At 45.8% G+C, this 14,486-nt stretch overlaps 1 protein-coding gene across 1 annotated transcript in view; it reads left to right on the top strand.

The window, feature by feature from the left end:
• The first annotated feature begins 244 nt into the window (after positions 1-244).
• Positions 245-14,486, top strand: part of MED12 (mediator complex subunit 12) — a 38,417-nt gene continuing 24,175 nt past the window's right edge. The window contains exons 1-14 of the mRNA XM_075720379.1: positions 245-343; positions 732-836; positions 1,686-1,877; positions 4,179-4,338; positions 5,678-5,853; positions 6,136-6,246; positions 6,701-6,955; positions 9,126-9,272; positions 9,565-9,664; positions 10,118-10,254; positions 11,613-11,744; positions 12,148-12,274; positions 12,903-13,132; positions 13,576-13,656. Coding sequence (XP_075576494.1) covers positions 245-343; positions 732-836; positions 1,686-1,877; positions 4,179-4,338; positions 5,678-5,853; positions 6,136-6,246; positions 6,701-6,955; positions 9,126-9,272; positions 9,565-9,664; positions 10,118-10,254; positions 11,613-11,744; positions 12,148-12,274; positions 12,903-13,132; positions 13,576-13,656 — 2,052 coding nt within the window. The remainder of the gene's footprint in view (positions 344-731; positions 837-1,685; positions 1,878-4,178; positions 4,339-5,677; positions 5,854-6,135; positions 6,247-6,700; positions 6,956-9,125; positions 9,273-9,564; positions 9,665-10,117; positions 10,255-11,612; positions 11,745-12,147; positions 12,275-12,902; positions 13,133-13,575; positions 13,657-14,486) is intronic.

Below are 14,486 nucleotides of genomic sequence, written 5' to 3'. Positions count from 1 at the left end.
CTCGGCGCAGGCTCGGGCCCTCCCTGGCGGCGCTCGGGACTCGCCGTCCTTCCTCGGCCCGGCTTCGGGACGCTCCGGCTCCCCTCGGCGGCGCCCGTGAGAGCGGCGCCTCGCTCGGGCCTCTCCGGCGGCGCTCGGGCGGCCCCGGCGCAGGGCGCAGGGCGCAGGGCGCAGGGCGCAGGCGCGTGCGGCCCCGGCGGTCCTTGTTGTGGCCCGGCCGCCTGTGCCCGCCGGCCGGCCCGGGATGGCGGCCTTCGGCGTCCTCAGCTACGAGCACCGCCCGCTCAAGCGCCCGCGCCTCGGCCCGCCCGACGTCTACCCGCAGGACCCCAAGCAGAAGGAGGTCCGGAGGCCGGGCATGTGGGGGGAGCCGGGTTGCGGGGCCGCCGTGCTGGGGCTGGCCGTGAGGAGGCCCCGGGGGTGCGTTGGGAGCCCCCGGGGTGGGGGTAGGGAGCCCTGCGTCCCTGTGGTGGCTGGCCGTGGGCGGCCGTTCCCCCAGGGTGCCCGGATTGTGGGTGGGGGGCCTGGCCGAGGGACACGCGCTTCCTGTGTGCCTGCACTCGCCTGGGCGCTGCCTGCAGCGAGGCCCTGGGTGAAGCCGGCTGGGAGCCGCCGGGCCCTTGCTTTGCCCCATCCCCACGCTGGCAGAGGTGCCGTGGCCGGGACAGACGCTGCGGGCATTTTGCGTGGAGGGGCCGCGCCGGGCCCTGCTGATCCTCCTTCCCCCGCAGGATGAGCTGACTGCTCTGAACGTCAAGCAAGGCTTCAATAACCAGCCGGCGGTCTCTGGGGATGAGCATGGCAGTGCCAAAAATGTCAATTTCAACCCAGCGAAGGTGAGAGCCATCCAGACAGTGTGGGGGTTTGGCAGGGCCTGGTACCTGTGCGAGCAGGCTGCTGGGTCCTGGACATTTCTGGGTCTCATTCCTTCCTCATGTCCAGAACCTGGAGACCCTTCCCTTTAGCGTGGGTGTTTCAATACCTAACCCTCTGTCCCTGTAGAATTAAGGTTCTGCATTCTTTTGGAACTGTGTCCCACCTCTGACAGTGCATGTTCTTGTCTTGCTCTGTACATCTTGGGGGCAGGTCTGTATTTGCAGTCTCTATTAAACCAGCATCTAGAACTCCTTATATTCTTATATTCTGCAATTAAAGCTGAAGACTAGGATACCAGAAGCAGGAAACTTTTTCTTATTGGTTTGGTTACATTAAGGCCGTGGTAGAAGAGAAGTAAGAGTTGTTGAAACATCTGGCAGTTTAAACATGGGAGTTATATAACAGGCCTCAACTCCATTTTTCCAGTCTCTGAAATCAAGATGTTAACTTCCTGGCCTCCCCAACATGAGGACTAGTAATGACCCAGGATGGAAGGCAATCAATAAGCACAGTATATTTGTTTTGCTTTGCTGACATCTGTCCATCTGAGAGGCCTTCTGTCTGGTTTGACAAGTATTTATAAAGAGTTGTGTCTGTCTCAACTGGAGTCCGTGCTTAGTTATTGTATGAGTTGTCTAGAAGCATTCCTCTTTGCAAGTATAACAAAGGAAATTATTGGCAGGTTTTTTGTGTTTTGAAAGTTGATACTGGTGAGATTTCTGGTAGGAATGATAAATGATATTTTGAGCACATAGATTGGATCTTTGACTTGTGAAATGTATTTCATCCTTTTTTTTCTTTTTTTCTAGATCAGTTCAAATTTTAGCAGTATTATTGCAGAAAAGCTACGGTGCAATACGCTGCCTGACACGGGAAGACGGAAACCCCAGGTGAATCAGAAGGATAACTTTTGGCTGGTGACAGCACGTTCCCAGAGTGCCATAAACAACTGGTTCACAGATCTGGCTGGAACTAAGCCCCTCACTCATCTTGCTAAGAAGGTACGTTACAGGAGAGGCTGCCTGGCCAGGCAGAGCATTTAATCTACACTTGTTTATGGAGTGTTTGTGTAGTAGAAGGTTTTTACTATTTGGAGAAGTTTCTGCTCCCTACATCTGTTGAAGATTTCAGCTTGAAGAGCGTATCCAGGATTTCTGCTGCACTGGCTGTAGTCGTCCCCTCTCAAAGAACTGGTCCCCTCATCTGTTGTTTGGAAGTTGTGTTCAACTTTGCCTTTTGGCTTGTATGATACAACTGATTTATTTAAAGATTTGGATGTTTTTCAGAAGAGCTGCCTCTGTTGCCTTTGGTCTGTTGTTTAGATTAGGACCATTCCTATTTGTGGAGGGTTTTTTAAGTTCTCAAAAGTCATAGTGAGAATTACTGGAAATAATCAGCTGAGTGACTGTCGTGGTTTAGCCCCAGCCAGTAACTAAGCACCACGCAGCCGCTCACTCACTCCCCCTACCCCGATGGGATGGGGGAGAGAATCGGAGGAGTAAGAGTGAGAAACACTCCTGGGTTGAGATAAGAACAGTTTAATAATTGAAATAAAGTAAAATAGTAATGATAATAATAACAATATAATAATAATAGTAATAATAATATACAAAGCAAGTGATGCACAATGCAATTGCTCACCACCTGCTGACCGATACCCAGACAGTTCCCGAGCAGCGATCGCTGCTCCCCGGCCAACCCCCCCAGTTTCTATACTGAGCATGACATCACATGGTATGGAATAGCCCTTTGGTCAGTTTGGATCAGCTATTCTGGCTGTGCCCCCTCCCAGTTTCTTGTGCCCCTGGCAGAGCATGGGAAGCTGAAAAGTACTTGACTAGCATAAGCAGTACTCAGCAACAACTAAAAACATCAGCATGTTATCAACATTCTTCTCATTCTAAATCCAAAACGCAGCACTATGCCTGCTACTAGGAAGAAAATTAACTCTATCCCAGCCGAAACCAGGACAGTGACTTTGCAGACTTCTGTTGCAGTGACAAATATTTCTGGTTTTAAGCTGAGAAGAGTATGTGTACTATAGCTTGGTTTAAGCCAGGCTAGAGCATTTCTGTGCCCTGACATCCAGGGCTAGATATTTCCCTGGTAGCATTGAATTCTGTAGAGTATGAAAGAAGAAAGAAGGGTCTTAGTCTGCCACTTTATCGGGCTTAATAGCAAGGGGAACTAACTCTCTATCAGGGTGGGCCTATAAGCAAGGTATGCATTGTGGAAAAACATAACTCCCAGTTGTGAAATGGTAGCAGAGCATGTAGTTTAGAAGCTGGAGTTTGCCTGGTCCTTGGCATTCTGAATCACTCTTAGGGGAAAATAATGAGATTTTCCCAGAATCTGTCTCTTTATAAAACCTTAGGCGTTGCATCCTTTTTTGTATGTTGGCTGTCAGTTTCCTGAGGTCACTGTGAAAGCTTGAACCTTTCAAGGCCTTCCCCAGTTTCCTGCATTAGGCTCTGTCAGTTTTCATGGACTTAGATGTGAAAGCAGCGACCGTCGGTAGCCAAGTAGTCTGTGTCTTTGAGACATCAGAGAATAATTGGGAAGAATGTAAGAAACATAGCAAGTAAACGATTGAACTGCCGGTAGTTCAGGTACCTTGAGATACCTACCAAATAGGCATGTTTTCTGTGAATTTGTCTCATTCCTCTGTGAACACATGCATACTTTTGCTCCCCATAGTATCCTGTGGAAATGAGCCCCACAGTCGTACTTTTTCCTGTGATGTGTTATTACTTCCTAGTTTATAGATCTGCAGTTTGATGATTTCACTGGTATCCTTCCATGTTGTATCTTGGATTTTGAATCTTGGATTAATGAAATCCTTACTATGGTACTCAATTCCCTGTTTCTCACAGTCTTCTGTTGGCTACTTATGATCTTACAAGACTTCTGTAACCATTCTGTTTTGTTTAGTTTTATCTTCAATCTGTATAGTAGATACTCTGTGTTTCTGACTCAGTCCTTAGTCTGTACCTTTTGTTGTTGTTTATATCCTTTCTGGAGGATATTCTCAAAGCTTCAGGATTCAGGGCATGGATTTACAGTGATTTCTGTTTTCTGTCTTCTTCAATTTGTTTTGTTTCTGTTTATACTGAAATGTAGCTCTGGTACTGTTGCTTTCTGACCAGAGGTGAATTCTTGCAGTAGGTTTTTTGAGATACAGAGCAACAGAGTACTTTTTGCCTTTTTACCTTTTTCACAGCTTGCAGTGCCTACAGTGTGTGTAATTGCTTTGGAATAGTTCCCATCTAAGTACTTGGTTGCAATTCTCCCTTCTGTTACAGGTGCCCATCTTTAGCAAGAAGGAAGAGGTCTTTGGTTATTTGGCAAAATACACTGTTCCAGTAATGAGAGCAGCCTGGCTCATCAAAATGACTTGTGCCTATTATGCTGCCATCACGGAAACCAAGGTGAAAAAGCGTCATGTCATTGATCCCTTCATTGGTAAGCACTTTGTGTGGAGCAATGGTTTTGTCCGTCCCAGATGTTTCCTTCCCAATCTGTTCTTAAATAGTAAGAGGTAGCCTGGAAATCCATATAAACTTGTTTCCTGCTGATAAGTCCTAGTGCTCTGATGTGCATTACTGTCTAAAACAACAGGGCCCACCTGTGAGAGTACACTGTTGAAAAATAAGTCTCAGCAGCCGCAAGTACTTCCTGAGAGCCTACCTCTTCTTTCTCCCTGTTAAGTTCTACCGTGCTCCTCTGCTGTATAACCTGTTTGTTTGTTTTTTTTTTCTTACCCTGCAAAGACTGTAAATGTTATAATTTAGTGATGACTAATTAGCTTCTTCTCAAGTGAGTAAGTAAGTTTCCTAGAGAATTCTGGTATGTTATTTACTGTTTGTGTTTCCAGTTTTATTAAGCCTTACTGGATCCCATATCTAACATCCTTTGCATCCTGGCCTGCTCCAGATTACTGCGGTCTAGGAGAGCTCCCCTGGCTGTTTTCTAATTTGTATGGCTGTGACTACAGGACCTGACCGCACTCCTTTGAAAAGCAATATTAGCAGCTGAAGTCCATGGATATTTTTTTTTTTTTCCTTCTTGTTTATTTTGGTATAAAAATTACACAGGCTTCTTAGCTCTATTTCTGGAGGTTGATTGGTTTGTTACATGTATTTATTCCATTTACTTTCCTGTTCCTTCGGGTGTTTGTCCTACTGCTGACCCTGTAAGTGGTGTTTGTTTCAGGTTCTTGCATATTTTTTTCTTGGGTTTTGCTATCTGCATTGTCCCAGAGGAGCGTAATCATGCTGTCACTTTGTGTATTGAGTTTGTCTCTTATACACTTAGGTTTTAGTAAAAACAATTATTTTAAAAAATCATTGATCTTGGCTTTACACTGGTACCTGAAAGAGATTAAGAACAAGTTCAGAGTTGAAGTGTTTCCAGTGTTTCTGCTGTCTGTCAGATGATTGAGGATGCTAAACCAGGCTGGCCTAATACTGCTGCCCACTGGAAAGCCTCTTCTCTCTGCCTGCTGATTCTCAATGACTGCAGTTGAGGAATCTTTCTTCCCAACTTTTCTTGTACAAAGTAACCCTGCCCCCCAAACACAGAAGTTTTATCCCTTGTTCCCTATTTTTGTGGATGCCTCTACCTCCCTACCACCCTCAGGCTGCAAGCAAAGCTAATATTTTGGCACTTGCTTTCTTTCTGTGTCTTTCTGTACTTTTCAAATGACAGGAACTTTCTTGGGTTTCCACTTGCGCACCAGCCTGGTTATTTCCTGCTTCTGTTTACCATGGCACTCATTGCTAACCTGTTTCCTCTTCTCCAGAATGGACACAGATCATCACGAAGTACCTGTCAGAGCAGCTGCAGAAAATTGCGGAGTTCTATAGACAGCTCCCAGGGCAAGGCTGTGGTTCACCATCTGGGCCAATGCCCCAAGAGGTGGAACAAGCTTTGAAGCAGTGGGACTACAATGAGAAACTAGCTATGTTCATGTTCCAGGTGAGGGACGGGAAGGGGCTGCTGGGTAGGTGCATAGCAGAGGAGCCTAGGGGAAGTGAATGTGAAGTGACTTATTTTTGCAGAATATTCTCCTTCTGTGAATAGACCGTTAGGGCTGGATGCAGTTTTGAGCTCAGTAGTAGAACAGGGGTGGTACAGAACTGTGCAAACTTCTAGAGTTATGTCCACTGTTAGAAAGCAAGCAGCTGCTGCTGCTCTGCCTTTCCTTAGTAGATGTTGCTTCAGCTTTTGTCCGTTTGTTCTGCCTTTATCTGTGTGCAGGATGGCATGCTGGACCGGCATGAATTCCTGACATGGGTCCTCGAGTGCTTTGAGAAGATACGGTCAGGAGAAGATGAATTTCTGAAAATGCTCCTACCACTGCTGCTGCGGGTGAGAAATATGTACCCAGGTTGTTTCAGGAGAGCACTGACTTGCACTGTTGTCAGTCCCCTTCCTGTCGCCTAAGGGGTTCTATTTTGTGCCAAGAATGCTGGGGAGTGTCCCTCCAAGCATCCTTCTTAGCTCATGCAAGGATACCTTTTTAGTCCTGCTCCTTTCTGTTTCTTTCTCCTTTACCCTGTTTCCCTGCACTGGACTTGGTAATCCCTGCCCATGTCTTAGCTGTGATAGTTGAACTTGTTGTGCACCACTATGTGGAAACTGCTTTTCTTTCTTTCTATTGCAACAGATTGTGGGCAGACCTTTGAAGCCCTGGGAGGGCTGGGTGTGGGTACATTTCAATACATTAAGTCATTGCCATAGATTGCACTACTTTGGGAGGGTCAAGGTTTCTCTTGTGTTGCTTGTAACAAAGGTGTTTTTCCCTCTTCCCTCTTCCCTACAGTACTCTGGAGAGTTTGTGCAGTCTGCATACCTGTCCAGACGTTTGGCCTACTTCTGCACCCGCAGGCTTGCTATGCAACTGGATGGTGCTGGCGGGCACCCACCCCACATCCTGTCTGCCCAGACAGGGAACGCTCTTCCTTCAACTCCTACCCCTCAGCCAGCTGCAGGGAATCCTCCTCCCAGCCCTTTCAGCGACTTACTGCTGTGCCCCCAGCACCGGCCAGTGGTGTATGGGCTCAGCTGCATCCTCCAGGTAGGTTTGAGTAGTGGTTGATGATGGTGGGGTCAACAGGGACAGTTTGTATTGTATGCCATCACAGAAAATCATTGCAGTCTGAGTCAGCAACTTCCCGAGTACAGAAATATCAAACTATGATTGTCAAAGGGTAGGTCTTTGCTGACGTATTACAGAGCTTTCATACCAGACATCAGTGCTGTAGCAGTGCCCTTGACTGACTTGTGTAAGAAAAATGGGTTGGAAGAGAGCCTTTTGCTCTCTTCACAGGTGCCTCAGATGGCTGGAAAAGCTTTGCAGAAGAGGGGATGAGAAAGAAAGTTATTTCGTCTTGTGTATGTCAGTAACAGATTGTCATCTAGAAAGGAAATTATGCCAGAAATGAGTGCTTTGTAATTTTGTGAGCTCTTAAAAACAAACAACGCCTCATCAGAAAAACCCATCTCCACAGAACAAAAAAAACCAAACCAGACAACCAGCACGCACAAAAACCAACCCACCGCACTTCTTTATGGAAGAACTTAATGGTTTAGCAGACCAATCTCCTCAGGAGTGGCAGCAGGCTATGAAAAGGAATGACTCTAAACTTGTAATTGTTATACTTGGAATTGATTAAACCTTACCTTGCAGTAAAAAGGCAAGGTTGCTGAAGCCTTATTGATAGATGTTTGAAGGGCAAATGCTGTTGTGTCACTGTGGGACTCAGTCCCTAGTGTCCTTGTGAGTTCTGTTCAGTGTGTGTGTTCATGGTTGTGTTCCTCTCCTTCAAGAGGAGAGTGACTAAGTCAAGTGGGTCCCTGCAGAAAGAGTGGAGATTGCCCCTTCCAGGGGAGGAAAGGAGCATGCTAAAGCAGAGGAGATTCCAGGGAGTGCAGGATGGAGCAGGAGGTGGAGAGGTGGAGAGCACGGAGCTTGGGAACCTGCAGCTCAACAGAGAAACCTAAGGTCAAGGAGCCCTGACAGGATCAAGAAAGAGCCAGCCAGCTCTCAAACAGGGTAGAAAGAAAATTCCTAGAGTATGGTTGGCTAGAAGTAAGGATCTGTCTGCAAGGCCTAAAGAGCAATGTGGGGGTTACAAATAACCCCTTTGTATTCCTATAAAGTCTTTCTTGGTCACTTTCAGTTAAAAAAGTTTAGGGTTTTTCTTCTAGTTCCTGTGTGGTAAGACATGTCTTTTTAAATATAAAAATCCTTTCTTTGGGGAGCTTACTTTAGGGAAAATATATAAGCATATGCACCTCAAAGATTTGGCTGATTTGGGGTTTGAATACAACCTGCTTAAAAAGTTCAAATTGGTTAATGATTGTCTGATCTTTTTTAGTATGTCTCAGAAGAGCTCTTCTGATAGAAGATCTACAGATCTTCTGATCTGCAGATAGTGGATAAGGCTAAGGCAGAATAAGATCTAGTGGTTGGACGTTGGAGCTGGGTAAAGTCAGGCTGGAAATAGATGCATTTCTAACAGTGTACGTAATTAACCTTTGCTCAAATGTTCTCAAGATACAATGGATTCTTTGGTTTGAGTGTTTAAAACAGCCTTGGTTGTCCGTCTTAATGTCTGGCTCCTTTGAGCCAGAAGCTGCAGGGGTGTTTCCTAGGAATCGTTCAGTGAAGTTTTGCCTGTGTTTGTGTGGGTATCTGTACAAGATCATAAAAGAATGAAAATGCATATATAATAGTATTGTTATTATAATCATTACTATAATCATACTTGTAATTATTAAATAATATAGTATAATTAATTTGGGTCTGTTAACTCATATTTCTTTTCACACTTTACTTTTGATGAGGGCTGTAAGTCACTAGTGTAAATGCTGCTCCTGGACCACAAGGGTTGGACCATGCATTGACAGTGTGAGTTGTAGAAAATAAGTTCTGTTTAGAAGCAGCAGGGAGCTCTGCAGCAACATGTTGCTGCTTTTGGATAACGTGAAACTCTGGTCTTCCTAAGCATACCTAGGGCAAGAAACTCAGTGCAGCAAAAATACTAGTTTACTCCTTTCTACTCTAGTATGGTCTTTAGCCCAAAGACTCTTTCAGAGCTTAGAACAAAAAAAACCCAAATAGTAAATATGTATACGGGATGATGAATGCCTGGGCAGTAGGATAAAGGAGTGATTATTTCTGTAGAAAGTAGTCTAACTTAATTGTTTTGACCTTGATTTGCTCAATTTTCTATCTGTTGCAGAGTATAATTTTGTGTTGCCCAAGTGCCCTTGTGTGGCATTACTCATTGACTGATAGCAGGATAAAGACCGGCTCTCCATTGGACCACCTGCCTATAGCCCCATCTAACTTGCCCATGCCAGGGGGGAATTCAGCCTTTACACAGCAGGTGAGCAGCCTTCAAAAAAAGGGAGCTCCTGTGGTCCAGGATAATAACTGTATCTTAGCTCTTTAAGGATTTTCTTTTCATGTTCTATGATAAGCTGAGCTGGAGGTGCTGTCTCACTCCCAAGGAATTAACTGCTCCCATTCTGCTATAAGCAAGAGAGTGATGTCCTTGGAAGATGGGCAAAATCTAACCTTGAGTAGAATTACTGTCATGTTCTTTGTTTTCTGATAATTTTGTACACAGGACTTCTAAGGCATCCTTTTGTATGTTTACACAAGTCCATTGCTTTTAGGTTCGGGCAAAGCTGCGTGAAATTGAGCAGCAGATAAAGGAACGTGGCCAGGCTGTGGAGGTTCGCTGGTCATTTGACAAGTGCCAGGAAACCACAGCAGGTAACTTGCTGTAGGTTAAAGTTTCTCTCCCCCTGTTCCATGTGTTACCCTGAGAAACTTCCTGTCTGGCTATTTTATTTGATTTTTTTTTCGTGTTTGCTGCTGGTGGTGTTTACCGTCAGCAGTGAAGAAAACCAAATAGCTCTTTCTCTTTCCAGAGCAAAATCTTGCATGGGTCCGTTTCCCCAGGTATAGGGGGAGTTTCTGTTACAGGAAGCTGGAAATGTATATCAGAGAACTATACTCTTGTATATGTGCCGTGTTCTGATGCTTTCCCCTGACATCTGCTGTTGGCTGCTGTGAGAGTCAGAATACTAAGCTAGGTGGACCCTTGCCTGACTGGTACAGCTTTCCTTAGGCAGCCTGCTGAGCAATGAGCTCACAGAAACTTCTGCTCCAGAGTCTGTTGTACCAGTGCCCAAACACGCATTTCTCTTCTCTGTTCTCTTCTAGGTTTCACTATTGGCCGCGTCTTACACACTTTAGAAGTTCTGGACAGTCACAGCTTTGAAAGATCTGACTTCAGCAACTCTTTGGATTCCTTGTATAACAGGATATTTGGGCTGGGTCCAACCAAAGACAGTCATGAGGTGCCTTGGGACTTTGCAGCTGGGCCCTGGTCTTGGATGTGGCTATGTTCTTTTTTATATTCCACGGTTACTGTCCTGTGTCTGCAGAGGGCTGACTAGGTAGTGGCCTTTGGCCAAGAGATGCAGTCTCCATTGAAAAGGATTTGATGCAGCCTTAAGTTAGGGAGGTACTAAAGTGAGAATGGGGGGGGGTCTGTGCTCTAGAAAGTCTACACTAACAAATAAGTGTAAGCTTGAGAGAATGACACAGCTGAGAGAATCCACACAGCTGACTGAGGAGAGTCTCCTGATGGAAGACATCAGTCCAGATAGCAGATTGATGATAAAGACATATTATCTGTCTGAGAGAAGTAAATGCTAGCCTTGTCAAATTCTGGGCTGGCAGCTGCTTTGTGGGAGTCTGGAAGCCTGAGAGCTCACAGTTCACGTTCCTCTTGGCCTGGGAGGTGACATATTTATGATGTGTAGGACCATAGGGATGAGGTGGTGATGGAATGTGTCCAAAGAAGGACAACAAAGCTGGTGAAGGGTCTGGTGAACAAGTCTTATGAGGAGCAGCTGAGGGAACTGGGGTTGTTTAGCCTGGAGAAAAGGAGGCTCAGGGGAGACCTTATCGCTCTCTACAACTACCTGAAAGGAGGTTGCAGTGAGGTGGGTATCAGTCTCTTTTCCCAAGTAACAAGTGTTAGGGCAAGAGGAAATGGCTTCAAGTTGTGCCAGGAGAAGTTTAGATTGGATATTGGGAAAAATTTTGTCATGGAAAGGGTTGTCAAGCACTGGAATAGGCTGCCCAGGGAAGTGGTTGAGTCATCATCCCTGGAGGTATTTAAAAGACATGTAGATGTGACACTTAGGGATATGCTTTAGGGGTGGACTTGGCAGAGTTAGGTTAACGGTTGGACTTGATCATCTTAAAGGTCTTTTCCAACCTAAACGATTCTATGATTTTATGATTCTATAGTGAACCAATACTGCATTGGTTCCTGGAAGTGAGCTGCAGGACTGGTAGTTTGCATACTTTATGTAATGCTGTTGAGAAGCTGTGTTTCACTCTGTGCTAAGATTAGCACTCCATAGATGTGCTGCTGCAAGAGAGATGATGTTCTGAAGCAAAGCTAGCCTGGAGACTTGTCAGGAGCTGTCAATACCTCATGTTGCAAAGTGGAGTCAAAGCAGAGACAAAGTAGGAGGGCTCTAGCTTGATACCTGTCCTCCATGTTAGGAAGAGGGGAATATAGCAGTCTTCAGGCTGTGCTCTACTAGAAGTAGACTCACTGTTATATCCAACCTGAGGCCTTAGGACTGCTCATGTCTTCTGTTTGGCTCGGATTCTCACTGTAGTGCTTATATCTCACCAGATCTCACCAGATGACGATGCAGTGGTGGCCTTGCTGTGCGAGTGGGCTGTCAGCTATAAACGCTCTGGACGCCACAGGGCTATGGTCGTGGCCAAACTCCTGGAGAAGCGTCAAGCAGAGATAGAGGCTGAGGTAAGTCCTTATTCCTGGAAGGCTAGCAGCGGTAAAGGAGAGCAGAGGTTACCTAACTATGATTATCTAACTGTTAGACCAAAAGGCAAAGGCTGATCAGCACAATGCCTCTTAACACTGGTGCTATTAATTATGGCATTTGCTCCATCTAATCCAAAGTAGGTCATAAATGAGCCTGTGGGATGGTGTGTATCCCATTTCTTGGATACGTTTGAAGACAGGTGATTGCAGTGTGGAAGTACTGGCATACTTGGAGACTGTGCAGTAGCTTACAGAAACCTGCATGATGGCTTTCCTATAAATGCAAGATAGGAAAATTCTCTTGAAGACTTCTTTTTTGGGGTTTATGGATAGTGAGTTTCTCCTCTGTGACAGCAGTTGGTACTTTTTTCTGTTTCTACAGAGATGTGGGGACTCTGAAGTTGTGGATGAGAAGGGCTCCATCTCCTCGGGCTCTCTTTCAGCAGCCAGTGCTCCTGTCTTTCAGGATGTCCTTATGCAGTTCCTTGACACTCAAGCTCCTATGCTAAGTATGTAATAAGAACTTGTGGTCTCCCAGTTTCTAGCTTTCCCCCTCCTGCAAACTTTGAATTTGTGTGCTGTTCTCTTGCATGTAGGTCTTGGATGTACCTAAATTCTTGCTCTAGCTTCCTTCTGATCCAGAGCATACCTTGGAGAGGGAGGGAAAGCAGCCTGGAGGGTCAGATAATGGAAAGATAATGCAGAAGCACTTCTGTTAACAGAGCGTTGGCCAAGAATAAATGAGTATAACCTAATCAGGAATTAATTCAGGCTGAGAATTAGAGGGAGGTTTCTAACTAGTAAGTGACAAACTTCTGGAATAATCTGTCAGTGGAAGTACTGCAACAGATTAAGAGGAAAAAGATACAACCTGAATGATGCAGGCAATTGTTTGTACACCCAGGAATGGCACTTCCAGGCTAAAGTCCTATGCTTCTGGCTTGAGAGAACTTAATTGCCACCCGTTGAAACTGGGCTTTCTGCTTTTAGTCCCTGCTGTAATCTCAGAACTGTGTATCAGTCACTTACTATGTTGAGATCTCTGGAAACACTTTCTCTAGCCCTAGGTTAGGTGGTTGGTGTTGTTCAGAGTGTTGCAGAAGAGCTCTGATAGCCCTGACTGTGCTGTCCTTTCAGCTGATCCTGGGAAGGAAAATGAAAAGGTGGAGTTCTTTAACCTGGTGCTGCTGTTCTGTGAGCTAATCCGACATGATGTCTTCTCTCACAACATCTACATGTGCACGCTCATCTCCCGGGGTGATCTTGCCATGGATTCTCATGGGCCTCGCCCGCCCTCACCCTTTGACGACCCTGCTGAGGAGCATGACAGGAAGGAGACAGAGGGAAACAGTGGCATCAAGCTAGAGGTGAGAGCACAAGCACCACGGCCCTCCTGTACATGTACCCATGTTGTGCTTGCTCATTTTTAGCAGCTTTGCAGCCTCCTTGCTATTACCTGCTGGAGGATGTACCAATGACTCATGCTTCTCCTTCCCCCAGCCTATTTCCTTAGCATTTCAGTTTCAAAAGTAGAAGGCTATGTTCTGAGTGGCTGGAAAGGGCCTGCAGAATGTGAAGGGGTAGATAGGAAAATCTTGCACTGCTCAGAGCAGAGCAGCATGTCATGAGATGCTGTGTGAGGCCTGTCCATGATGTTTGAGTGAATTAAGCTCCAACTTGCCAGGCACCATGGGTGTGTTGGCATATTGTTGTCACTGTCCACACGTGGACATTGAGTGCTGTAGTAAACAAATACTCTCTTGTTCCGTGGTGCATCACTGAGATGTAAAGCTGCTCTGCCTGTTCCTAGGACACAGGTCTTTCTGAGCCCATGGACATCGACCACAACTCCAGCATGCTCTTTGATGACATGGAGAAGACAGACTTTTCGGTATGTTGCTGCATTTTCTACCTGCTACTCAGTAAGTAGGTCAGTATGTTGTAGTGGGACCAGGGACAGCACCTGACTTGCTTTTGTGTGAGTAGTCCCTCTCTACTGTAGAGCCAGTATGCTGGAAGTGGCTAGGTTGTAAGGCAGCTGACACTGTAAAAAGGTCCATATAACCTGTGTATGTAGGTCGGGGTCCATCAGAGTAGAGTGAGTCCCAGTCATTCCTGGCATCTCCTGTGCTCTGGCCACTGCTGGCCCAGCATCTGGGGAGGGTAGGAGGTGGGCTGCTTGGAAGTGGATGGGAAATGGATGACCATGATAGCACCAGGAGATTGGGAGTGACCAGTTACTGTTGACAGGGGTTTTCTTGATCACCTGGGAGATGACAAAAGTCTGCTATCATCATACTGTGTGGGCTTCAGTACTTCTTCAGTTTTACAGTTCTTAATAATATTTGTGGGCATAGTTCATGGTTGCAGAATGCTTTGAAGTACTTAGTAATAAAAATAACTTGTGGTGGTTGAAAAATCCCTGAGTACCTACATTCCTCCAGTCATTTCTGGTCTTTCAAGGTACATGTTAGGCAGGTATGATGTGCAGAGCTGTGTGGCTTTCTCATGGCTTTACCAGGATCCTCGCTTGTTCTGTGGAGGTGGTTGTTCCCAAAATCCTAAGTTGTGGTTATTTATTTCCCATTGTTTTTAACTCAATACACAACGTAGACCAGAAGCGGAAATGGGAATAGTGTCTTAACACATTGCCTTGGTCATTGCCCTAAGAACTCTATATTTCTCCAACCCTCCCTCTTCCTGCTCCTTTTTAGGCCTGAG

This window comes from Pelecanus crispus, chromosome 13 (assembly GCF_030463565.1).
Source record: "Pelecanus crispus isolate bPelCri1 chromosome 13, bPelCri1.pri, whole genome shotgun sequence".
Lineage (NCBI taxonomy): Eukaryota > Metazoa > Chordata > Aves > Pelecaniformes > Pelecanidae > Pelecanus > Pelecanus crispus.
This window is presented reverse-complemented; position numbering and strand designations above follow the sequence as displayed.